The sequence below is a fragment of the Melospiza melodia genome, chromosome 3 (genome assembly GCF_035770615.1).
Source record: "Melospiza melodia melodia isolate bMelMel2 chromosome 3, bMelMel2.pri, whole genome shotgun sequence".
NCBI classification, from domain to species: Eukaryota; Metazoa; Chordata; class Aves; order Passeriformes; family Passerellidae; genus Melospiza; species Melospiza melodia.
In genome coordinates this window covers 140,496,700-140,523,608 of record NC_086196.1, presented here as the reverse complement: position 1 = coordinate 140,523,608, position 26,909 = coordinate 140,496,700, and the positions used below count along the sequence as shown (strand labels likewise).

At 43.5% G+C, this 26,909-nt stretch overlaps 1 protein-coding gene across 10 annotated transcripts in view; it reads right to left on the bottom strand.

Annotated features, from left to right (window-relative positions):
• Nucleotides 1-145: 145 nt before the first annotated feature.
• The window catches only part of GPN1 (GPN-loop GTPase 1), a 30,998-nt gene continuing 4,234 nt past the window's right edge, over nucleotides 146-26,909 (bottom strand). The window contains exons 8-24 of one of the 10 annotated variants that reach the window (XM_063153331.1): nucleotides 25,674-25,719; nucleotides 23,371-23,517; nucleotides 21,300-21,382; nucleotides 20,719-20,758; nucleotides 19,919-20,009; nucleotides 19,481-19,591; nucleotides 17,114-18,874; nucleotides 16,693-16,797; nucleotides 15,271-15,402; nucleotides 13,521-13,633; nucleotides 12,718-13,407; nucleotides 3,522-3,586; nucleotides 2,840-2,903; nucleotides 2,074-2,149; nucleotides 1,644-1,953; nucleotides 1,186-1,303; nucleotides 146-413 (exon numbers count right to left, since the gene is read on the bottom strand). In XM_063153331.1, the coding sequence (XP_063009401.1) occupies nucleotides 18,783-18,874; nucleotides 19,481-19,591; nucleotides 19,919-20,009; nucleotides 20,719-20,758; nucleotides 21,300-21,382; nucleotides 23,371-23,517; nucleotides 25,674-25,719 (610 nt within the window). In that variant the 3' untranslated portion in view covers nucleotides 146-413; nucleotides 1,186-1,303; nucleotides 1,644-1,953; ... (6 more) ...; nucleotides 16,693-16,797; nucleotides 17,114-18,782. Of the gene's footprint in view, nucleotides 592-1,185; nucleotides 1,304-1,643; nucleotides 1,954-2,073; nucleotides 2,150-2,839; nucleotides 2,904-3,521; nucleotides 3,587-12,717; nucleotides 13,408-13,520; nucleotides 13,634-15,270; nucleotides 18,875-19,480; nucleotides 19,592-19,918; nucleotides 20,010-20,718; nucleotides 20,759-21,299; nucleotides 21,383-23,370; nucleotides 23,518-25,673; nucleotides 25,720-26,909 lie in introns of all 10 variants that reach the window. The other 9 variants (XM_063153334.1, XM_063153329.1, XM_063153327.1 and 6 more) reach the window with 9 other exon arrangements.

Sequence of the window (26,909 nt, the reverse complement as noted above, 5' to 3'; positions counted from 1 at the left end):
CGGGAGGCCGGCACAGCGTGCACTGAGTCTGCAATGAATTCTGCTCAGTGAGGGTCTGCAAACAAAGGTTCAACTCATGAACTGAACTGATTTTAAAGGGAGGTTTTCTAAGCACTGAAGCACAACAAAGAACAAGCAACAACAATTCTTAAAAAAATCTGCAAGTTTTATTTAGCATATATGCGACTGATTTCCACGCTGTGGCTTCTCACTTTGATTTGTCTGTACGTTCAGGAAGATGACAATGCACACTCTGCCTTCCGTGAGCCCCCACAGCAGCTGAGCGCTGCTCCGTGTGCTCAGATCATCAGGAACTGGATTACACGTGCCCGGATGGACTGGAACTGCTCTGCTGCAGATTCAGGAGACGATGGCAGAGAGGGGCTGGCCGAGGTGTCGTCCCAATTCCATTTCTGTGTGACGAGAAGCGGTTTGTTCCCAACAGCTGCAACAATCCCCAGCTCCCTTCCGTGGTGAGTACCGATGGCACACAAATGGCAGCCTGAGGAAATCGTGTTCTGGGCTCTAAGTGCTTGGGACAGGGTCTGATTTTTTCTTTTGCACTTGTATGATGATTAATACAACAGGGCTCTGATGGATGACATGGCAACACAGAATTAAAAACTCCTCAATAGGATTACATCGACTTCTAGGAAAAGACAAAAGCTTAGGACCCTTCTGAAATCTACTTTTAATCCAAAGCACGGGGATTGTCAGCATGCTGCACCTTCCAGCTTTTCAAAGCAGCTTCCCTCTCAAGACCAGGAAACATTGATTTCTACAGAAACAATGGGCAACCCCCAGGCTAATCTCAGCACTACTGTTTAATAGGGGACCTGCCGGCATGCCAGTCCAGCTTCAAGAGTGCTTTACTTCAGTCTAACATTCCCACACAATTCTTCTCACATCTTCCAACCCTGACATCTTATTTTCCCCTAAAGCTTCTCTTCATTAGCAATTTCCAAGTTACATGGTATTTTTACAACATTCAAAAATGTCATGCTGGACTGTGCTAGAGAGCAATCTGCAAATATCAGCTTAGCAAAGTTTGAATTGCCTTGTCCAGAGATAAAACCTACAAGTGAACACCTACACCTGCCTACAAAGAGCTAACAAGCCCCTGGCAGCTGCCAGCATCAAAGCACAGCGGATGTTTCTAATACAGGGTAAGGATAACAATATCACCTTCTGTTCTCTCCAGCTTCTTTTCCCTGCAGTCATATTTTGCTTCTTATGATTTTTTTAGTCCCCGTATCTTCTTGGACAGCACCGAGCCCGACGACAAGGATACGAGAGCCTTTCCCTGCCGGACGGAGAGAACCAGGAAAACAGTTAAAATAAGAACAGGGCAGTTTGAAATTCATACCTGCAACGAGAAGCAGCGCCTAACCAACAGAACAAAAGTAAACAAAGCACGACACCTCCCTGGGGACAGAAGACTTACAAACTCTCCAGGATTTACAATTCTAGTCACCAACCCCTTCAGGACAGCAGCCAAGTGTCCCGTGGGGCGGTGCTGCACCAAAGAACCATCTGAGAGGTTCCAAAGAGTGAAATGCACAATATTTTGCAAAGACAAAAAATCTTGCAAAATAACAAAAATACAATAGATGTAAACTACAGGGCAAGAGTACAAGTGTTACCTTTGGCAGCTGGAACCATCCAGGTGAGCGCCTGATAACTGGATCCTCACCAGAGTTTGAACCCTTCAGGACACAGAAGGGTTTTCCCCAGGAATTTCACAGACTGAGTTTTGATAGAAGCACGCTCGCCGGATCCTCAGAAACGTCGCCCATTCTCCAGGTGTCTGGAGAGAACTGCAAATGGCTCTCACGTAGTTGGAGCTGGTTCTGTAAGGTCTCAGGGTGAATTTCACCAGATGCAACCAAACTGGGCAACTCCCAGTGGGACAGAAGGAACCCAAAGCTTGGGTAAGCAGAGCTGCAGCAAATACTGAGGAAACAAACATAACAGTGTAAAAAATAATAAACCATCCTTTTTTTTCTGTTGCTTTTGTTTTTTTTTTTCTTATTCAGATCAGCATAGCAATTAAAGAGAAGGTGAAAAACTCACCATTACTGAACATTTCATCACCTGTAAGCTGAGCATCCTTAGCATAGGGGACTCCAAAGTTAAAATCCACCGATCCCTGGGAAATGAAACCAAATATCGTATGGTAAACAATCAAACAGCAGACATAAAAATTTGTTTCCTCTAAGGACTTTCAGGTACGTATGTATCTTTGCATTACACATTAGAACATACACTTTATACCATCACCTAATACATAATAATTTACCTTTAAATTTTGATAGTATAGCATGAATTTTTAACTTAAACTGGTGATCTATTATTATTCAGTTGGTGGCTAAAGTTATTTCTGCTGTCACATTCAAAAAAACATGAATTTTTTTTACTGGAATGAGCAATTGATTTCAAAGTCATCACAATCCCACCAAAACACAAAGCTGGGTTCACTGGACGGGCCTGTGAGCTAGAAGTAGTTAGGCTTGTCCTTCCCCCTTGTTCTTCCGGAACCAAGAAATCCTGTCAACAAAACCAGGATCTTTAGCCCACTGCTGTGAAAGATTCTACAAGGATGATGGTTTGATTTGTGTTTAGAAGTTTTGATTTGAAATGGCCAGTTCAATGGATAAAGACAGTTTACGTAGTATTACATTACTATTATTATTATTTCTATTAATATTTTTACTAGTACTACTGCTATTGTTATCACCTGCTACTGGAAGAAACAAACCAGTAGTACCTATACTTAATTACTTTTATTTCCAGAAAATAATAAAGAAAAAGAACCAAACCAAAAAAAGTCACTTCCTACCTTTTATATCAAGGGATGAAAAATTTCTCTTGGGCTCTTCTCCAATTTATCAAGACTCATAGCACTGAAAGGCAAACAAAACAGTGCTTTATAGAAGGCCAAGTGCACGTTTCAAGGCTGAACCACCAACTGATTGCAGTGACAGCAGTTACAACATGAATCGTTCCCAGAGCCTCTGTTCAATGGAATGTTCTGTGGAACTGCCGTTTCTTTCCCAAAACACTAACTTCCAACACTTCCTAATCGTATTTTGTATTTTAAAACAAAAGAAGTTAGTGAGACTCTGTGCCGAGATCAGGTTTAAATTTATTTCCTTCCAAAGCACAGAGCTCTGTTCCATCACCCTTCCCTTTGGCTCTACACTGAACCATGGTGAGCATTTGAGGAGTGCTCAATAATCAATTCTATTTCTCTCTTTTTCTAGTTCTCTCTATTTCTAAATCATTCAAGACAAGTCAAATGAAAAATGACAAGTTCAGCATCAAAGTCACACTTTTTCCCTTTGTCTGGTCAAGAACAGGCTCTAAATCCACTTATTGCTGCCTTCAAGGTTTAAGACTTGCAAAACCATTTTTACATGTTTTACAGGTTTATCATAAAACCCACAGAACGCAAGCTCTGAATTACAGGAAAAGGTACACAGGCAAATATCTAAAGGGATCACTTATTTGTAAATACATACCTTGATAGAGATCGCACTGAGAACCTTTCCGCGGGACTCTAAGGGAGACGTATTTTCTCAGTACCCTGTAAACAAGAAAAGCTACGATATATTACAGGACATCCCCACTTTTTCCACATATTCAAATAGGATTTTTAATAAAAACAGTTCAGTTACAAAAGAAGGAAGAAAACCAAGCTAATTTTACTCAGCCGTATTTACTGCCGATTTAGAGAAAAATGCCGGGCCGCGTCGCCCGTTGCGTCACACGCCGCGCCAGCAGCAGGGCCTGCCGGGAGTTGGAGTCTCGGGCTGACAGCCACAGCTCCGTCCCCCGGGAGCCACCGGGACCTGCACTCCCTCCCGGGCATCAAACGGCTCCTTCGCCCCACGGCGGGGAAGGACCTGAGGCAGCACCGCTCCTCCCCAATGCCCTCTCTTTTTCCCTCCAACTCTTTTTACTTTTTTCACCCTGTTTTTCACCACTTCCCTTCCCTCTTCCTCTCCCGCTTCCCTTCCTTCCCTTCCCTTCCCCTTTCTTGTATTTCTAATCTTGGTTTACCTTTCCACCTTTAGAATAAAAAAGCAGCAGTAGAAACTTTCAGGCTACCCGAGAGTAAAAAAAAAAAAAACTCCAAAACGAAAATGATTTAAAGAAAACTATTTATTCCCTGGGAGCCTGAAATTTTCTACTGCTGCACGTGACACAGAGCTTTTATTCCTTCTTATAGATAGTTGATATTTTATATATATTTATCGTTTATATTGATGTATTATATTAATAACTATATATAATATGCACCTTATTCAAAAAATATACGGGAAATATTTTTTAAATTATTTACCATATCTACTGCTACAACTTATTTTTCCTTATATTTCTAATTTTTATATAAATCTTTAACGTGTTTATGATATATTTCTATACTCATATTTCTACCTTTATATTATTTGTATTTGTAATTTTTACACGAAAACCCCTGCTTTGGCAAAGAAAAAACAAAACCATCCATTATTTTAAACTACCTAAATGTTTTTTTATATTTGTATTTATCATAATATACAACAAATGATAGATATAGATAGATAAATCACATCCGTATTTATATCTATTTTATATCCATTTCCTATAATATTTTTCATAAAATATATGCAGTATTACTTGTATTATATATTGTATCAATTTATGTTATTTTATATTTACAATTTATTATTAATTTTTTATATATCTGCATATAGTTGCAATACATTTATATATTTGTATTTTTGTTTGGGTTGTATTTACATTTATATTCTCTATTCATATATCTAAAAACATACACAATACTCTATTAAAATTAGAATAACTTATTGTAACATATAATGACTCATGTTACATGTTAAATTTTAAAAATTGACCGAATATATAAAAAAAAAATGGCTCATTCCCATTGCTACACATCTATTTCTTTTGTTTCAATATAGTTAGAGTCATAATTGTATATTTAAAATCCAATTCCTAAATGAAATGACAGAACAAACAGCATCAAATTCCCACCAATATCTTCCAAAAACATCAAGATACCTCCAACAGCCAAACAAGTGTCAGCGAAAAAACAAAGAACACTCTTTTCAATAACAATTCTCATCACGACAGAAAAATGGAACCAAAATAAAAGAAAATCCTATAGAAACACACACAGCAAATTACAAAAAGTACTAAAAAAAAGTCAAACCAATCTACTAAATTCAAGACAGTGCCACTGACCCTGAACGTTACTAAAAAAGAAAAAACCAACACAATTCTACCTCTACACTAACTCAAAGAATAAACAATCCTCTGTAAAAATAACTTTAAACCTGAACTAATTAACAAAATGGAAAAACATCTCAACCACTAAAAACTAAGAAATTAACTACCCAAATAAGTAAATACTTTAAAAACCCACCATATAAATACCCACGTTCCCAAAATAAACCCTGATAAACAATACTCAAATACATTAAAAGACAACAACAACCAAAAAAAGAAAATAAAGAAAGCAACAACAAGAATAATACCAAAAACCAAATAAACTGAAATCTGCAACAAAAAACTTATTTCCAACTGAATAAACCCATAGTGCCTCAAGCTATCAAAATAAAAATACCACCTAGAAACAAACACAAAGACTAAAGACAAACGTAACCATAAACAACGTCCCCCAAATTACCCGTAACCATAAAACATACACTACAATCAAACAAACCAAACAAATAAAAGCCCTGGAAGACGATAAACACACATGCAATTATAAAGATTAAAAACCCGCTGCTATGAAGGACAGGACGCTACCCCAAGCCCCCCAAAACAAACACTACACACTCACGCTAATAAAAGCCACCGCAACAGAATTAAAATGCGAACCGCTGCTTCGCGCTACGACCCGTAAAAAACATTGCGCGCCCTTCTAAACATAATACCCCGGCAACAAAATATATATCCGACTACAAAACCCAATCCGAAACGAACCGTTATCATCCCTACCGGCACCGAGAACCGTGACGCTCAGGAAGAACACCGTATCCCTTAGCGGACAGCCGCTGCAAACCGAACCCGGCGATGCCATCAACGCCTCCAAAGCGCCTCCGAGCCACGGACCGCCGAACTTGGAGCGGCCGAACCCCGCGCTCGCTGCCGGCCCCGGACGGAGCGCGGCTCCCGGCAGGAAAGCGGCTCCTGCGGCGGCTGCTCCGGCGCGCGGGGCCGGCGCCGTCCCGGGGAGCCCCGCCCGCTGCCCCTGCCCGGCGGGGCCGGCACCGGGCCCGGGGCTACCGGCGGCGCCCGAGCCCCGCGCCCGGAGCGGACGGAGCGGCCGGCACCGCCCGGGCCGGCGCAGCAGCGCCCGCGCCGCCTCTGCCGCCCTTGGCCGGCCCGGCCCGGCTCCGCTCGGCTCCGCACGGCTCGCACCGGCGCGGCTCCGCCACTGCCGCCCTCGGCCGGCCCGGCCGCGCCGAATCCCCCGTGCGCCCCGGCAGCTGCCCGGGCCGTGCCAGCAGCGCTCCCGAGCGGGAACGTTCCGCGCCGGGCCGCGGGCACGGGGAGCGCCCTCCAATGCAGCGGCACAGCCCCATTGCAGCCCTGCAAACGCTGCCGGAGCTGCGGCTTCCCGCAAGCCAACCCCGAAACCGCAGACGGGGCGCACCTCACTTCAACAAGGGCAAAGAAATGCGTTCTCCCCTCCAGTTTCACCCCCTAGGAGAGCAGAAAAGAAGGGGCGCTCCCCAAATGAAAGCCTTCGACTGATGGGAAAGGGCGATTTCGACCTCCATTCAAACCCTTGAAAAGGAGGGACACCAGGGCTGCCCCCTCCATTTAAACCCGAGGGTGATGAAAATGGGGTGGCTGCCTTCAAATCAAACCCATAATACCACAAGAATACTTTTCCCATTCCCCTTAGAATAGAACGCAGGGATTCCCTGTCACCCCCGGGATACCCCTAACAGCCTGGAAAAGGCAGCTTTTCCTGCAATCAACACCCTTAAAACCACAAGTCAAGAGGGATCCCCTCAGGTCAAACGCAGACAATAAGAGAAGAGGAGCTGCTTCCTTCTCCTTAATCCCTTTTGTGCTCATAAGCTCCACTTTTGTTCCTGGGGAACCGGGGAGGGACTGGCAAGATGAAATTGCAAAGGGGAAGGAGAAAATTCCCCGCTCCAAACCCACACGGGCTCACCTGTTCGGCTGCTGCTCCCGGGCACAAAGATTCGTCCCTCGGCGCCTCCTTTAAGCGATGCTCCACGTACCCAAGCGCGGATCCAGGTGTTGCCCCCGACCCTGTGGGAAGCTCCCGCAGCCCTTCCATGAGACAGCGCCGGGAGCGCCCTATAAACCCCTCCACTCAGCAGCTCCATGCAAAAGGGAGCTGAGGCAAAGCCTCCCCCTAAAACAGCCTCGCCCCGGCAGGAGCCGGCCCCTCATCATCCTCACACTCACACCTGGGCTGCTCCGAGCCCCCATCATCCTCACAGCTCACACCTGGGCTGCTCCGAGCCCCCATCATCCTCACACTCACACCTGGGCTGTTCCGAGCCCCCATCATCCTCACAGCTCACACCTGGTGCTGATCTGAGCCCTCATCATCCTCACACTCACACCTGGGGTGCTCCGAGCCCCCATCATATATTTTTCATATTTATAGTCGCATGTATATTTAGAATTTATATTACTGTATAATAAAAATTATATTATATATTGCATCTCTTCATGTTACTTGCATAGATTTCTATTTCTATTCATAGTTTGGTATTATATCTTTATATCTCTATATATTTATTATATATTTCTGTATGTCGATTTACATTTCTATAGTACTTATATTATTTAAAATAAAACCCCTGCCTCTAACGAAATAAAAAGCAAAGACACCCCTTTATTTAAAACACATTTAAAATTTTAAAAATAATTTTGTTTGTCATAATTCTATTCACATCTATATTTGTAATTTTCATTTGTTTTATTTATAGATATTATATATATTGGAGAGAATACCTTTTTATATAATAATATATAGATTCTTTTGACACAATAGATTTCTTTTACTTCTATTTATATTTATTAAATATTTATTGATATCGACATATATATGATATATTTGCATTTCTAGTTTTATATTTTTTATGAAATCTCCAGCCCATACCCCAATAAAAGCCAAACAATCCCCAATTTATTTAAACTATATTTAAACATAAATCCTGTCACGGCTGCATTGCACAGCAGTGCCCCAAGCTAATCTGACCCTTGTTCATCTCCTGGACCTGAATCTGAACCCGCTCACCTTGATCGCACCTGGCAGAACCATTTTTGTACCTTTTTCTGGCATGTCTTGTTTTTGGTTTTTTTTGTCTTGAGTTTTTGTGGCCTTTATTGCCTCTCTTTCTTGCCTTGTTTCTTGGGGCTTTTACTCCCTTTTTCCTTGATTTTTTTCTGGCATTTCTTGGGTTTTTTTCTTCGTTTCTTCTTGCCCATTTTGGTGTTTTTTCTGGTTTTTCCTTGCACCCCTTGGGGGTTTTTTTTCTGGTTTTTTTTTTTTTTTTTTTTCTTTCTGGGTTTTTCTTTGCCATCTTGGTTTTTTGTTCTGATTTTATTTTTTGCCCATCTTGGGTTTTTTCCCTGGTCTGTTTTCAGGGATTTTTCTTGCCCATCTTGAGGCTATATTCTGGGCTTTTTCTTGCCCATCGTGGGGTTTTTTTTGTGGGGGGGCGGTTTTCTTGCCCATCTCGAGGTTTTTTTCTGTGGGTTTGTTTTTTGTTGGGTTTTTTTTCTTTTCTTTTTTTTCCCCCTAGGTTTCTCCTTGCTCTCCTGGTTTTCTTTCTTTCTTTCTTTCTTTCTTTCTTTCTTTCTTTCTTTCTTTCTTTCTTTCTTTCTTTCTTTCTTTCTTTCTCTTTCTTTCTTTCTTTCTTTCTTTCTTTCTTTCTTTCTTTCTTTCTTTCTTTCTTTCTTTCTTTCTTTCTTTCTTTCTTTCTTTCTTTCTTTCTTTCTTTCTTTCTTTCTTTCTTTCTTTTTCTTTTCCTTCCTTCCTTTTCCTTCCTCCTTTTCCTTCCTTCCTTCCTCCCTTCCTTCTTCCCTTCCTTCCTCCCTTCTTTCTTTCTTTCCCTGTATTTCTAATCTTAGTTTTCCTTTCTAGCTTTACAAGAAAAAAGCAGCAGTAGTAACTTTCAGGCTACCTGGGAGTAAAAAAACTCCAAAACGAAAAAGATTTAAAGAAAACTGTTTATTCCCTGGGAGCCTGAAATTTTCTACTGCTGCACGTGATATAGAGCTTTTATTTCTTCTTATAGATAGTTGATATTTTATACTTACTTTATACAGCGCTCCCTGCCGTGTGCACCAGTGCACTGCAGGCACAGCGATCCCTGCCGTCTGCACAGGCGCACTGCATGCAGAGCGCTGCGGCGGCGTTCGGTTCTGTTTAATGAAACTCGGCTGAATTCGGCTTGGTTCGGCTCTTGGTCTAAACTCGTTTAAGTTCGGCTCTTCGGCCGAATTCGGCACGGTTCGGCTAAACTCGGTCGTATTCGGCACATTGTCTAAATGCGGCTCAAGTCGGCTACACTCGGCTATCGGTTCCAGTCGGCTATCATCGGCTCTTGGTGTAAACTCGGCTATTTCCGGGCACACTCGGCTCTTCGGTGAAAATTGGCTGTTTTCAGCCACACTCGGCTCTTCGGAACAATTCACACAGTCGCGCTTTACGGCAGTCTTTACGACAGTCGCGATTTACGGCACCTTTTACGACAATCGCGCTTTACGGCACCTTTTACGACAGTCGCGCTTTACGGCACATTTTACGACAGTCGCGATTTACGGCAGTCTTTACGACAGTCGCGCTTTACGGCCGTATTTACGACAGTCGCGCTTTACGGCACCTTTTACGACAGTCGCGCTTTACGACAGTCTTTACGACAGTCGCGCTTTACGGCAGTCTTTACGACAGTAGCGCTTTACGGCACCTTTTACGACAGTCGCGCTTTACGGCACCTTTTACGACAGTCGCGCTTTACGGCAGTCTTTACGACAGTCGCGCTTTACGGCACCTTTTACGACAGTCGCGCTTTACGACACCTTTTACGACAGTCGCGCTTTACGGCACCTTTTACGACAGTCGCGCTTTACGGCACATTTTACGACAGTCGCGATTTACGGCAGTATTTACGACAGTCGCGCTTTACGGCCGTATTTACGACAGTCGCGCTTTACGGCACCTTTTACGACAGTCGCGCTTTACGACAGTCTTTACGACAGTCGTGCTTTACGGCAGTCTTTACGACAGCCGCGCTTTACGGCACTTTTTACGACAGTCGCGCTCTACGGCACCTTTTACGACAGTCGCGCTTTACGGCAGTCTTTACGACAGTCGCGCTTTACGGCACCTTTTACGACAGTCGCGCTTTACGGCACCTTTTACGACAGTCGCGCTTTACGGCAGTCTTTACGACAGTCGCGCTTTACGGCACCTTTTACGACAGTCGCGCTTTACGGCACCTTTTACGACAGTCGCGCTTTACGGCAGTCTTTACGACAGTCGCGCTTTACGGCACCTTTTACGACAGTCGCGCTTTACGGCACCTTTTACGACAGTCGCGCTTTACGACAGTCTTTACGACAGTCGTGCTTTACGGCACCTTTTACGACAGTCGCGCTTTACGGCACCTTTTACGACAGTCGCGCTTTACGGCAGTCTTTACGACAGTCGCGCTTTACGGCACCTTTTACGACAGTCGCGCTTTACGGCACCTTTTACGACAGTCGCGCTTTACGACAGTCTTTACGACAGTCGCGCTTTACGGCAGTCTTTACGACAGTCGCGCTTTACGGCACCTTTTACGACAGTCGCGCTTTACGGCACCTTTTACGACAGTCGCGCTTTACGGCAGTCTTTACGACAGTCGCGCTTTACGACACCTTTTACGACAGTCGCGCTTTACGGCACCTTGTACGACAGTCGCGCTTTACGGCACCTTTTACGACAGTCGCGCTTTACGGCAGTTTTTTACGACAGTCGCGCTTTACGGCACCTTTTACGACAGTCGCGCTTTACGGCAGTCTTTACGACAGTCGCGCTTTACGGCACCTTTTACGACAGTCGCGCTTTACGGCACCTTTTACGACAGTCGCGCTTTACGGCAGTCTTTACGACAGTCGCGCTTTACGGCACCTTTTACGACAGTCGCGCTTTACGGCACCTTTTACGACAGTCGCGCTTTACGGCAGTTTTTTACGACAGTCGCGCTTTACGGCACCTTTTACGACAGTCGCGCTTTACGGCAGTCTTTACGACAGTCGCGCTTTACGGCACCTTTTACGACAGTCGCGCTTTACGGCACCTTTTACGACAGTCGCGCTTTACGGCAGTCTTTACGACAGTCGCGCTTTACGGCACCTTTTACGACAGTCGCGCTTTACGGCACCTTTTACGACAGTCGCGCTTTACGGCAGTCTTTACGACAGTCGCGCTTTACGGCACCTTTTACGACAGTCGCGCTTTACGACAGTCTTTACGACAGTCGTGCTTTACGGCAGTCTTTACGACAGTCGCGCTTTACGGCAGTCTTTACGACAGTCGCGCTTTACGGCACCTTTTACGACAGTCGCGCTTTACGGCACCTTTTACGACAGTCGCGCTTTACGGCAGTCTTTACGACAGTCGCGCTTTACGGCACCTTTTACGACAGTCGCGCTTTACGGCACCTTTTACGACAGTCGCGCTTTACGGCACCTTTTACAACAGTCGCGCATTACGGCAGTCTTTACCACAGTCGCGCTATACGGCAGTTTTTACGACAGTCGCGCTTTACGGCACCTTTTACGACAGTCGCGCTTTACGGCAGTTTTTACGACAGTCGCGCTTTACGGCACATTTTACGACAGTCGCGCTTTACGGCACCTTTTACGACAGTCGCGCTTTACGGCAGTCTTTACGACAGTCGCGCTTTACGGCACCTTTTACGACAGTCGCGCTTTACGGCACCTTTTACGACAGTCGCGCTTTACGGCAGTCTTTACGACAGTCGCGATTTACGGCACCTTTTACGACAGTCGCGCTTTACGGCACCTTTTACGACAGTCGCGCTTTACGGCAGTCTTTACGACAGTCGCGCTTTACGGCACCTTTTACGACAGTCGCGCTTTACGGCACCTTTTACGACAGTCGCGCTTTACGGCAGTCTTTACGACAGTCGCGCTTTACGGCACCTTTTACGACAGTCGCGCTTTACGGCACCTTTTACGACAGTCGCGCTTTACGACAGTCTTTACGACAGTCGCGCTTTACGGCACCTTTTACGACAGTCGCGCTTTACGGCACATTTTACGACAGTCGCGCTTTACGGCCGTCTTTACGACAGTCGCGCTTTACGGCACCTTTTACGACAGTCGCGGTTTACGGCCGTCTTCACGACAGTCGCGCTTTACGGCCGTCTTTACGACAGTCGCGCTTTACGGCACCTTTTACGACAGTCGCGCTTTACGGCCGCCTTTACGACAGTCGCGCTTTACGACACCTTTTACGACAGTCGCGATTTACGGCGCCTTTTACGGCAGTGTTGCTTTACGGCACCTTTTACGACAGTCGCGATTTACGGCACCTTTTACGACAGTCGCGCTTTAAGGCCGTCTTTACTACAGTCGCGCTTTACGGCACCTTTTACGACAGTCGCGCTTTAAGGCCGTCTTTACTACAGTCGCGCTTTACGGCACCTTTTAAGACAATTTTTCTTGCCCATTTTGGAGTTTTTTCTGTTTTTTTCTTGCCAGTTTTTGGGGGGTTTTTTCCAGGTTACTTCTTGCCCATCTTGGGGTTTTTTTTCTGTTTTTTTCTGCGTTTCTTCTTGCATATCTTGGGGATTTTTTTTTTTGTTTTCTGTGGGTGTTTTCCCGTATTTTTTCTTTCCCATCTTTGGGGTTTTTTCTGTGATTTTTCTCGGTTTTTTGTGGATCTTCTCCTTGCCCGTCTTGGGGGGTTTTTTTGGGGGTTTTTTCCTGCCCATCTGGGGGTTTTTTTCTTGTTTTTTTTCTGTGTTTTTCCTTGCCCATCTTGGGATTTTTTTCCGGGTTTTTTTCCCCTGTTTTTTTTTTCTCCTGGTTTTTCCTTGGTTTTTTCTGGTCCATCTTGCATTTTTTTTCTGGGATTCTTCTTGCCCATCTTGAGGTTTTTTTCTTGGTTTTCTGTGGGTGTTTTCTGCGTTTTTTCTTGCCCATCTTGGGGGTTTTTTTCTGGGTATTCTCACCCATGTTGGGTTTTTTTTTCTTCGTTTTTTGCATCTTTTCTAGCCTATCTTGCGGTATTTTTCTGGGTTTTTACTTGGCCAGGAACAAAAAAAAAAAAACAGCCAGGGTGTAAGGCAGCTGGGGATTTTTTATTCTCAATTTAACAATGAGTTGCAAAACCTGAAAGCAAAAGTCATATACACAAGGTTAAATCCAGTCAGCATGCGCTCACACACGCAGAGACGAGCAGACAGACACAGCCACGTGCTCTCATACACACTCCTTCCACTTACATGCTCACTGTGGCCCTTCCCTGAAATGCTGAAGAAGGTGCTTTGACACATCTTCTGGCTGCCGCTCCTAGAGGTAAATGGCAGATCCTGGGGAAATCAGGAGCCTCGGGGACCTGTGAGACAACAGGAAGGGTCAACAAGTGGCTATCTGACAGCTAGGACTTGTCCCCACTCTGGACTGATAAATTTTCTACCCAAAATCCCATGAAAGACAGATGAACAGTAAAGTTGTTATAACTGTTCTACCTAACTGTGACTACTGTGCCAGGGGAGGGCAGCTCCAATCATAAGTGGTACAGTGTAAGTACACACAATATAAGCTGACGCCGATGACACTCTCCAACAGCGCCTCTCCCTGTCCAGCACACAGCCCGCTTCTCACAGACACAGAACAAACAGAAATCTGCTACGGGTGTATTTTTATATATATATTTATATATTTGTGATATATTTCCGTACTTAGATTTATATTTCTATAATATTTATAGTATTTAAAATAAAAACCCTGCCTCTAACCAAAATTTAAAAATACCTTTATTTAAATGGTGTTTAAATATTTTATATTTATATTTTTATCATTATATTCACTTTTTCATTTTTAGTTTATATTGATATATTTATATACAATATATATAAGAACATAGTAATATACTACAATAATACTTATATATTATAACTGGTTCTAATACTTATATTTGTTTATATTTTATATTTTTATAGATATCTTTATGTATTTATCATATATTTCTATATTTATATTTCTATCTTTATATTATTTATAATTATATTTTTATAATAAAATCCAAGCCTATAAAAAGACAAAAAACCCCATCTTTACTTTAAACTATATTTAAATATTTTACATTTTTCATATATTTTATCAATTTTTTTTTTTTTTACATTTCAGATACAGAAATGTAATTTACTTAGGGTCATTGAATTTTTCTTGCCTCTTGGTAATTTTCCATTATCTGCAAAATTATCTGAATTTGTAGCATAATTAATCTGAGATATTTATACCAATCTTCACACTCATAGTTTCAGCCCCACCCACAATAGCTATTTGCTTATAATCCTTTCCATTCTCAATCATTCTTCTTCAGGCTATTCACCAGAGTCAGAAATGTTTTATTTTGTTCATATTTCAGAGCTGCTTCTAAAAAGAAAACTGGGAGCAGCTCTCCAACTTCTCAAGGGGAAAAAGACAAACGAAGGGCAAAGGTGGCAACTGATAGTCCCAGGGTCTGAAACCTTGGGAAGCACAGTTTAGGTTCCTGGCAGCTAGAACAGTTTAATGTTGGTTGTGCTGCAAGCCCTGCACAGACGTTTAAACCTGTGGGATTTACTGTCCAGTATCTTTCTAACTTGTTAGAAGGTTTAATTTGGGAATTGAATTTGGGCCCAATCACTATAAAATCTTGCAAAGGCTAAAGGATTGGTATGGTGACTGCCCTCAGCAAAGGTTATTTGTTCATATTTTGTCAAATTTCCCTCAGCTGCAGGCAGGAAAGGCAAGGGTTAGGGCTGGGAATTCTGCAAGCAAGAATTCCTTGTTACTGTTGATTTATTGTGTGTGTGTCAGTGAACCAGGGCTGGGACAAGGATGTGTCCCTTACAGAGCTGCCACTGGAGCTGTTGTCCCTTGGAGGCATTCTGAAGGTCTGATTCTATCACATTTTGAGGCTATATCCAGAGTTCAGTTAGTAGCTGGGTCTCACTCAGGTGCAAGCAGCCAGGGGAGGGTCCTTACCTGTGCAGCCCAATGGCCCTGCTCAGCCTGGCTGGGGCTGCTGCAGACACAGACTGGCACTGGGGCAGCTGTTCCAGGTCACTGGAGATCACTGAGGACTGGTGGTGGTGGTGGCACAAGGCATGTAGGAACCTGTGGACAGGTGTCCAAACAGAAAGTTTGTAACACCACCCTAAATCTGACCTTCTGTCACGCAGGAATTTCTTAGGATTTGCTGGGTTTTCTCATGTGGTCAGTAAGGAAACGAAAGGTCAAAGCAGGGGCATTAAAAATCCTGATGGTGCTGAGTGAGAGGGCGGGAGGAGCTGCCATCCTGCCTGGAGCAGCATCCAGCTCTGCAGGCGCTGCCACATTCCCCTGGAGGCGTGAGCAGGGCTGGGAAGGGGGCAGAGCCCGACACCCCCTCGCACTGCCAGCTTTGGCCACTGCCACACCTGATCCTGACCCGGTACGGAACGGATTGCTTGGGAAGGGAGGAGTTCTGCATCATCCACAGAGGCACCTGGATCAGGGCATCCCACCCCCGGGAGAGCTGGAGCACATCTCACCTGCAGGAGGGATGGAGCACATCTCATCCCTGGGAGATGGAGCACATCTCACCCACAGGAGAAGGAGCACATCTCACCCCTGGGAGATGGAGCACATCTCACCTGCAGGAGGGATGGAGCACATCTCACCCCTGGGAGATGGAGCACATCTCATTCCCAGGAGATGGAGCACATCTCACCCCCGGGAGAGCTCATCAGCTGCTTGTAAAATGGTGAAATGACTCAAACAGGACAAGCTGTCTCATAGCACCTTGGTTTGGTGCCACGGGATGAATGCTCCAGGCTGACAATGAACATCTTACTGTGAGAGTGAGACCTGGAAAGATAAGCTGGATTTCTCACTGACAGGCACCTCACTTTAATGTAAAAGCTACAAAAGTCACACCAAACTTTCCCAAAGCAGAAATGTTCCTGCTGTAAATCCCCTGTAAATGTGTGGAGTTTCTCTCCAGAGAAGCGAGCCTGCATTGCAGTTACTCCTCTGGACAGTGAGTGAAAGGACTCTGGGTACAACAATGGCATTTGGTGCCAAATTCCACTTGACCCCTAATCAATAATCTTTCTTTTGCTAGCTTTAAAATATGTAGATTACATAAAAGTAATATGCACTTTTCTTGTTTATACTGTGTAGTAAAGACCTTTTGTCTGTTATCTCCTGTCTGTTCAATAAATAACTGATTTTATGAATTGCCTTGATTTGCAATCCTTAGAACTTGCGGGCCAGAGCGCTTTCTTGAATTTAAGAGGTTGCTAAAAATCTGAGGCTAAGGCAGAGCTTGCCTGAAGCTCCCACTTGTTCCATGACATTTTTGGCATAGTTGAAGACAGGATGGCACACAATTTAGAGAAACAGACAAAAGGCTTGGCAGATTACCTGCAAAGGCACAGTTTTCATATTGAAACTGATGAGCTTTGGCCAGTAGATAACTGGTACAAGTGGGAGAAAATGTAGGACAAAATAGATGAAAAATGGGGACTGCTGAAAGATAAAAGGGAGAAAGTATTATTTGTAATGCACTGGCACTATGTTTAAAGTTTGCACGGCAATGGAGGGAACAGATGATAAAATGGTAATTTGAGAAATGAAATAAAGGAAATAAATTGAATTAGTATTGTAAAATTGTCTCTACGATACCAAAATGACAAACTGAAACAAGAGTTAAAAGGATCCAAGGGAAAGACAAAAACCTGGGAAGAAAATTTAAAATTGACAATACTAAAAAAAACCCAAAGATTATCATATCCCAGGAGATGGATTTTGGAATGTTTTATGGAATTGTCTGAGTGGCTCTTACCTCTTATATTTATATGGTCTGTTCATGACAGGTCCAGCCTCTGCTTCAACTTAGTGCCACTCTAAGCCCTCAGTCTGCAGGGAAATCCATGTTTTGGGAAGTTCTTACATCTCTATTTAGTGCTTAAGGGTTAGGATGATTTTCTGGGAGCAGGCTGTCCGACCAGACCTGTTTCCTTCCCTCTCCCTCTCAGAGTGTCCCTTGGGAAGCTGAAGTGAGACAGGACCTGTAAAATGTGACTGTCTGTGTCCTCCAGGGGCTGGACTGTTTGCTAGCAGTGCTGATGGAGTGTGAGGTGCTGAAGACCGAAAAGCCCTTCTTTTCCCCTGAATCCCAGGACACTGTGCCCACAGGAGCTCCTCTCTTGGTGGCACTTTAGGGATGCTCCCCAGGGCAGCAGGCAGAGGAACCTGTGATGGGTCAGCATGGGCACAGTCAGGACTCACTGACACAGCTGGAGGTGTTGGGACGAGGTCACCCCTGGGCTACAGTCACAGGTTAGGGCAGAGTGGTTCCTTGTGAACATTCCATAGGACCATATACAGAATTGTTCCTTGGGAACATTCCATAGGACCATACACAGAATTGCTCCTTGGGAACATTCCCATAGGACCATACACAGAATTCCACCAGGGACACAGTGGCCACAGTTCAGAACTTGGTGAAATTGAAGTAAAGTTGAAGGGTTTATCCACTAAGAGAAGCAGTGATTTATAAATTAAAGCAGAGTGGTTATTCCACACTAGCCATTTGGGATTGGTGCTAGCCAACCTGTGCCAGACTTGCACTCAGAGACCTACCCAGTGAGGCCACCCCTTTGTGTGGAGGAGAAAACCCCAGAGATTCAGGGTCCAGACTTCTAAACTGCAAGTGCCTACCATGAAAAGTAAGTATTAGCCAGTCTCTAAGCACTTGTGTGTATTCCAGGTCAGCACCCATCTATGGAAATGCCTCTGCTTTAAGTAACCTAGGGACAGATGCAGCCAGTACATAACTATGTGCACTTCTGTTCTCAGCCAAATCAAGCCAGAGACTTTTTATTACTTTCCTGGGAACTTTCTTTGCTCAGGATTTTCCTGGGAGGAATCTGTACCACATCTGTACAATGTAATGAAGAAGCATTTGCTGCACATCCATACAGATGGGTTGCAAGGACAGGGAAAAAATCTCACCTTAGAACAGTGCTTAAAATGAAATTCCCTTCTGTTATTATCACACATTTGTTAGTACATAAAATATACTTAACAGAAACCAAACCATCAAACAGTGAGCAGATTGATAAAGTTCAGTACAGCATCACTTGTGCCCTGGCTGCAGCAGACACCTGGCTGCACACGTGAATGGAACACGTTCTAGGGACCAATTAGTGCTGCAGATACTAATGCTGCCTGCCAGAGCTCACAATCTAAGCTCTCAACAGACAGATCTGAAGAATCTGGAGGAAAAGAAACTGCTATCCGATTCCCTCAGCTTCAGGAAGCCACAGTGCAGATGGCAAACTGTGCAGTCAGTTGGCTCCGAGATCTTTAACTCACATGACCAACAGTTACTGCAGAAAGAGAAATAAAAATCTATCAGAGGAAACAAGTTCACAAATAAAAGCCTTCACTCATGGCTCCGTGCAAGTTTCTTTATGCTGTTCCTCCCAAACCTTCTGTCTGTGAAGGTCTCATTCATTCAGGTTGCTTTTTCTCTGGCATTTCATCCGCATGTCTTGCATGAAGTTTCTGAAGGCTGGTTCTTCATGACTCTCCTCAGTCACTGGGGGAAGAAATGACAGTTTAGCACTATTCTACCTCTGTTACTGACAAAAGGGAGTCAGGATAGTCATAATTAACACAAAACATCCGTTGGATCTTCAACTACACTACAGGGCAAAGGAAAGAAGTGATCCGAAACACCAACGGAAGAGGAAAAGAATGAAGATTAAGTCTGTGAGCTTAGAAGAGGGAATAGAAGAGAAAAATCACCCTCTAAGAACTTAGAAGATTGCTCCAAGACCATAGTCACAGCAAAAGCCACAGCCAGGGCAGAAACTGTAAGGTGAAGGAGATGATAGAACAGCTGGGCATGAGTCAGGTTCAGAGGTCACTGCATGTCTCAATCCGAAGGAGCTCTCTGGTTTATGTGGGACATACACCTATTAATTACTTACACAGAAAACTTACAATTGAACTCTCCCAGAGGCTGGAGAGTGATAGCACTGACCAAACACTGCAGCTGGGTTTCTGCTATGGATTCTGACATGTGTATTTAGGTGACTGAGTGCTTGCTTGTTTTCTAGGCTCTCTTTACAGTCCACCCAGGTAATGAAATGCAGAGGGCATTTCCTAACAGAATGGGCAGTTTCAGGCCTCATTCCCTTACCTTCATGGTCAATGTCGTCGGTATCACTGTCCCTCTCTTCTTCCTCTTCATCGAGAGTTCCTCGTGTGAGGATTAGCTCAGAGGGACCCATTGCAGAAGCATCACCAGATCCTTGAAGGGAAAAGAAATGGTTGTACACAAACCAGCTTGCTAAAGGTAAGGTATTGTTAACAGTGACAACTTTTATCTGCACATAAACACAGCAATTAACACCTACTCTGGGTCATGGATCCCAAAGACACAGGACAGACTCCATCAGCAGGTACAGCTCAGCTCTCCCATATTCTAATCTGTTTCATCTCTTCTAAAGCCCCTCATTATTTTTACTGTCTGTTGCTTTAGCTGCACAGCAGGGTTTCCTGCACGCCTGTGACTGACAGGAATACCTAAACTCTTCAGAAAACTCCTGCAGTGAACTGGATCTTCCTGGTGAGGTACCTGCCAGGGTGCTGCTCTGCATGCACACACTGCCCATGTCCTTCCACAAGTGCTCCAGCTGCTCTTTCTTCTGTTTCTCCTGAGCTTCCTCCTGTAGATCAAGTGTTACATGTGGATTCTGAGAACATTTTAAATATCAGTAGGAAAATAACCTCCCCCAAACCCAGCATCTGCCCCCCAGCCAGAGTGCAAGTCACTGAGCAGATCTCACATCACAACTAAGGTTACACAGAACTTTTGACAAACACAGACAGCGCCCTCCAGTATGGCAGACTTGTAGAACATTTTCAGAAACATCAGGAAGCCAAACTCAGCGCAGCTGTGCCAGCAGAGAACTGTCCTTTGGACAGCCAGGACTCAAATGAGCAGAGCTACTGATTCTGGCACTGCAGATCAGTCTCTGTTACTGTTTAAGTCAAACCAGTACACTTCACTGGCACAGGAAGATACAAGGAAGCCTCAACAAATCACTTGAAGAATTTATTTTCAAGAACTCTCTGTCCTTCTCAATGGAAGATACAAAACTATTTCCCAATCATTTTCTCACAATTAGCTTAAATACAAGCACTAAAGCAGCAAACAATATGTGCTTTATAAAACACCTTTATTCTTGTAAAGATGTGCTCCACCACATCTAGGGGAAAAAAGCAGAGAGCAGACTTCTTCAGGACAGGGGCTTTTCCCACACTGAGTATGACTACTAAATGAAATGTTAGACCCACTCAGCATAAAGGCACTTGTGTGCATTAAAGTGACCTCAAGACACTCTGTCCAGGCACACAACAGCCAAAACCACTTACCAGTGTTTTTCTCAGGCGCTCATATTCTGGACGATACTCTCTGAAAAGACACAGTGCATTCAGTCTGAATCAACACATGATTTATATTAAATAAGGATCATCTCAGAGGCTTCCTTCTACCCCAAAAAAAAGTTTTCTCGAGGCTTTCATGTTTGAGAGACATTTCAGAAGGACTAACAGTATTTTTTACCCAGATTTGGATTCTGAAACCAATGGATGCAAAATAAGTGAACATACTTCACTGAAACAGCAAGAGTTCAAACCTTGATCACTGTACAGAATTAGAGAAAAAATATTCCTTCACATATTTAATGGCACAGATAGCTTTTGCTCTTTCACAGAACAGCAAACACAAAAATTCATCTCTGAATATTTCCTTTACACTGCCACTTTCTATGCTGATGCTTGAAATTTATCAGAAACCCTAAACTACCTCGGCTAAGGAAGGTGCAGAGTCCTTCAAACGAAAGAAGCTGCAGATCAGAACCTTGAGGAAATGTTCCCTGAAGTGTTCTCCTCAAACCAAAGGAGCTGCAGATCAGACCCTTCAGGAAGTGCTCATGGGCTGACTATGGCCTTACCGCTCGTATTCATCCACAGCTTTAGAAAGCTGGGTAAAAAACTCCTCCAGTCCTGTGCCAAGCACTGCAGAAACACCGACCACCTGCAAGAGAAACCACATACAACTAGAGAAACTGAACCACTCTCTAACAAAAAACCACAAAAACTAACAAATTATTATCAGTCTAAACCCAACAATAGCCATTTAATCATGAGAGTGGCACAAGAATGTGCAGTACCACTTCTGCTTCTCTCCATCCTGCTTTCAAACTCCTTGCCCGCTTGCTGCTCATGTTTGTTGCCTCTGTCTTTTGGGTGGTGCTGGTTTTCTGTTTGGTGAGTTGTTGCAGTATTTTTTGGGGGTGTTTCTTTGGGGAAGGGGGTTTGATTTTTTTTGACAAGTTGGGCATTTCAAGAGAAAGTCAGGTCTTTCTGTCACTTACTTGTTGACTGTTAATAATCCAATCTGCACCTAGGGTTATAAGTAGTTAGTGTGTATCAGTGTACTAGAAGTAGCAAAATCTAAACTGACCCATATAATACTTTGTATTTAGCCACATCACACTTGGCCACGCAGTCCAACCCCAGAGTGTGGGGTGGAGAATTCAATCAGTTACTGCAGCAATACATTGAACATGCACAACTCCTTCCCAACTTGGGCTTGTCTATCATTACACATCTGGCCATTTGTTCTGTCTGTGGTAAATCAATTATCTAAAACCACATTTCATTAGCACTATTACTAGCCAGAATCAATCATCTTCTAACAAAAATTCTTCCTCTTTTTTGAAAGCAAGACAGTCTCAACTACTCCCTAACAAATGGAAGACTTTTTGCAATACAGCCTTGCACTTGGTCATTAATACAGCAAACGTGAGACAGCTCTCCAAAGGAGTTTAAGTATTACTATTTGCTGACATATGTTAATATTTCTACTTCCCCTGCACTGAAGTACAAGCTGCAGTCTATGCTACAATCATCACATGACCTGCTCTCCAGTCATGCAGAGAAACAGGACCTAATTAACAAATAAGGAACACTTTAATTCTGTATATGGCACCACTACAATCCTCTCTGTATTTTGTTCCACATAGAACATGTACATTACATCTGGCTACATTATTATTATTGTTGTTGTTATTATTGTTATTGTTATCTTTGTGAATAGAATCACTTATTTTCATTGTCTTTCTTTAAACACCCATAAAGCCAAGAAAGGTTGCTTTTTCTTTAGTAAAAGCTAATGACAAACACAATTAGCTGAAACCTTTTGCACAGACTATGGGAACAGTAACAGCCTACAATGCACAGGGTTTCCTGAGGAACTGGATTCCTTTGTCTTCTCAAAACCTGGTTAAGTGAGAAAAAAACCCCAACTTCTTTTTGGCCAAGCAAGTATGGGGGCGCAGGGGGGAGAGGGTGTTTGGGTTTGAGATTCTTTCCATTCTTCCTGTGTACTAAATCACACAACTGCACGAGACACTTTCTAAACAAGGAAAATTACCTCAGACAGGAAATGCTGCAACAAAGAATGCTGCCTCTCACCAGCCTATCTTGGCTTTCTTCTCATGATTAATCACAATATTGAATTATTCAGGGCTGCCACTCAGCGTGACAAGTTACTGCAGTAACTGTGTTCAAATCAGGAAATCCTAACACAGCTCATCAACAGACTACAGCTCAAAAGAGCAGTGCAAAGACCCTTTACAGAAGCACAGAATGGGCAGGATTGGGTGACACCTCTGGAGATAATCTAGTCCAACTTCTCTGCCCAAAAAGCAGAATTAACTAGAACAGGTTGCCTCATAACTTGGTCTGTCTCCAAGGTTGGAGACTTCACAATTTCTCTGCACTGTCTGTTCCAGTGCTCAATCAGTAAAAATGAAGTCATTTTCTCCTCCTCTGCTCAAACACAGTTTCCTGTATTTCACTTTGTGTCTATTGCCTCTTTTCCTTTCCCTGAGCAGCAGCGAACAGTCTGCCTTTTGACTTCCTCACACTCTACTCCCACCCTACATCAAAAACACTATTCTTGAGCTTTCTCATCTCCAGGCTTTGATGAGAGGTAATAAACAAAACCAAGATTCTTACCTTCAGGGAGCTGTAAAATTCATCCAATACTAAACTCATGGAACGAGTCAGGTTACTGACATAGGAGGTCTCTTGGTTCAGGGCATCCTGAAAAGTCTCAAAGTCCTGCATCCATTCCACTGCGAAACTGTGGTCGATTATGTCAGTCTGGAAGGAGAAGGGAAAATGTTCACCAGTAATAATCTCAGCCATAGGCTGTTAAGTGGACAAATATTAAAAAAGTCCATGTTAAGCTTATTTTCAAAATGTTAGTATTTTCAAAATACTCAGCCCTGGTCTGGAGTTTCGCAAGTTCTGTTTTTATCAAATGAATATCTGGAGAGAAGACAAACAACTGCTCAGGTTTAAGAAGGCAATGACTTCAACCACAGATCTAAGGCAACCACAGATCTAAAGCCGCCTATGACTTACTGCAAAGGAGCATTCAAACACTGCACATTCTACAATAAAGCTTACAGTGTAAATGGCAGACTGTATGACTGAGGCCAGGCAGGAGCAGCCCCACTGAAATCCCAAGCTTTCCTGATTGCCTGGGAGCTGGGGGAGCAGGTGGGCAGCAGCCCAGTGATGGGGGCTCTGTAAGTGCCAGCTGTGCTCCTACCCAAGGAGCTTACAACCCAAACTCGGTGCACAACAATAGACACAAACAGGTGAGATGGCCCCACAATTCTACATGGACTCATGTGCAAGCAGTCTATTCCAAAGTTTCATCAACACCTCGCCTCAGGCATATCCACCCTCAGCACAATCTGAGGTGCCTAAAACTCTGGTATGCTTCATTTCCCTGCACCAATAGGAAGGAGAAAGATGAAGTATTGCCTAGCATTACTCACAAGATTCAAGACAGAACTGAATCCCCCAAGGGCCAAAGCCTGAGTACTTCAAATTCTATAAATAAAATAAAATCACCTCTACAAATTGGGCTTTTTTCCCTTTGCACATCTTAAAATTCTAAAATCTGCACATCTATAAGTTGCCCAAGATTCTTCCATTCTAATCAAGAGTCAATTAAAAAAAAACTAAACTTAATTACATTTTGTTAAAAATCCTTAAAATGCTGTTGCCTTTACTCTTTAGCAAAGGCAAACATTAAATTAAAATGAGGTTTGAAGTTATGAATCCTATGCCTCAGGCCTACCTTTCCTAATGATCAAGCCCCACTTTCAGTCTTTCAAAACATGTATTTTCTTAAGAGAGAATGATTTTCCTACCTTGTGCCTTTTTCTATGGGAAAAAAACCCCAAAATCTTAGAAGCTTATCTAAAATTACTGTCTAAAGTTAGAGAGAAAACAGATACAAAACCTTGCTCAGTAAGTAAGCAGGTACCAAAAGAGGGTTTGGGTCACTGGGCAGAAGGTGGAGCTGGGGCACAGCAGACACTAAAATGGCACAGGAAAGGCACGGCTGTGGGAGCTGTGTGTATGTGTGTGTGTGTGTGTGTGTGTGTGCAGAGAGCCTGCCGTGCTGGGGATACAAACACAAGTATCAATGATGTCTGTGGGCAGCAGCACTGGGCACACAGGTGGAGCTGGGGCACAACAGACACTAAAATGGCACAGGAAAGGCATGGCTGTGGGAGCTCTGTGTGTGTGTGTGTGTGTCTGTCTGTCTGTCTGTCTGTCTGTCTGTCTGCCTGTGTGTGTGCAGAGAGCCTGCCGTGCTGGGGATACAAACACAAATACCAATGATGTCCGTGGGCAGCAGCACCCACACCAACAACCTACCGGGATCCTTTCAATATCTGAAATGATTGTGTTTGATTATGTTTTGAGCCGTTAAACTCAGAAGCACTCCTTTAAGAGTGCCCTACATGGCAGTGGATGTGTATCTCTAGACTGGCTTCTGCCTCCCAGCAAACACTGGATCAAACAAACGCCTTCTGCTGAGTTTTGCCTGGTGCAGTATGTGGGACTCCTTCCTCAAACCACGCAGGGGTTACACCACTCCCATGTGGGTCACAAGCCTGCTGCTAACAGTAACAAAGCCAAATTCCATGTGCAAAGAGGGTGTGTAAGAGCAGACTCCCTCATCTCCTCCCTCTTACCTTACAGGGTTAAGTGTCCCTATAGCCCAGGCTTGAGGTCCCAAACGTGCTTCAAAGTGATGGTGCTCTGTTTTGGGTGCAACTGCCCATCCCTGGTTATACTTGTGCCTCTCTTAGATTTGGTTGTCAGCCTGCAGCCCCCTCCCAGTCTCTCTTTTCTAGAAAAACCCATTATTGTGGTAAAACAAAGACACCACACCAAAGAAGCTGAGCAGAACAATGTCCTGCTAGGAAATGGAAATCAGAGCTTTGACTTACTTTGTTCATAACCACGATGAAAGGTAGCTTTGTCTTGTACAAGATACTGGGCAGGGAGACACAAAATGAAAGTTTAACATCAATTTAAAACCCACTAGAATAGAAAGCATGTTAAGCATAAGGCAGACAAGACTTATGCAAGACTGAATACGTTTGACATCAAAAGAAAATTATTTTCCTCTGCAGCAATCAGAATGTAATTTTCACCATCTTTGCTTACCATCTTTGAACAAATATGCTTCCCCAAGATGTAAGCACACATCTGTGAGGCAGAAAACCTCTGACACACACAGTTGATTTTGGTTACCATTTTCTATGTCTCTCAGATCCCAGTTTTTAATTACATTTGCATTTTGCATTTGACTCAGACCTCAGGTTCTGAGAGATCGTGAACTGAGCAATGTATTCAAATAACACAGGACATCTAAAAAGAAAAACTACCTCAACACAAGAGCTCACACACTTATTATACTGTATACGTGTTCATCTTTTGCTCAAACTAACGTCAGAAAATGCAGCATGCAGCAAGACATATTTTGCACACTATTATAGTGACACAGCTCCTAATCTTGATACAAAGATTGCAAGGGTTTTTAAAAACCTTTTACCAACATTTACCATGAATTATGACAGCTCTAGTTATGCTGATCATTCTATAGGTATTTAGTCCCTGATTTAACATGAAAGAAAAGAGATATGTTAATGTATGAGAAAGAATACAATAAACCAAGATCTCGTTGCTATGCTGAACTCAAAACAAATCTTGAAAAATCTCTTGAAGTATCAACAACATTAAAAAACAGAATAAGAAAATATGTGTTTACAAGAAGAAACTTAAGATAGACTATCTCGGTACATCTTAGATAAATGTGTTTATAAGCAACAGGCAATGTTAAACTTTTGTAACCAGCATTCACCACACCGAGGTCTCACAGATTATTTAATGCCTTCAGCGGGAGTTTTGAGCCAATGACCTCCATATGTCCATTGGCACCTAATTTATTCTGCTTTTTCAATGAGAAAATCACAAAGAGAATAACCAAGGCAATAGATGGAGTGGATCTGAGACACCCTGGCCTGCACCAGGAGCAGCATGGGCAGCAGGGTGAGTAAGGTAAGTGGACCCACAGGAGGCCACGGAAACCATCAGAGCAATCTCCTATACAGGCAGGCCAGAGAGTTGGGATTGTTCAGCCTGGGAAAGGCTTCAGGGAAGCTTTATTACAGCTTTGCAGT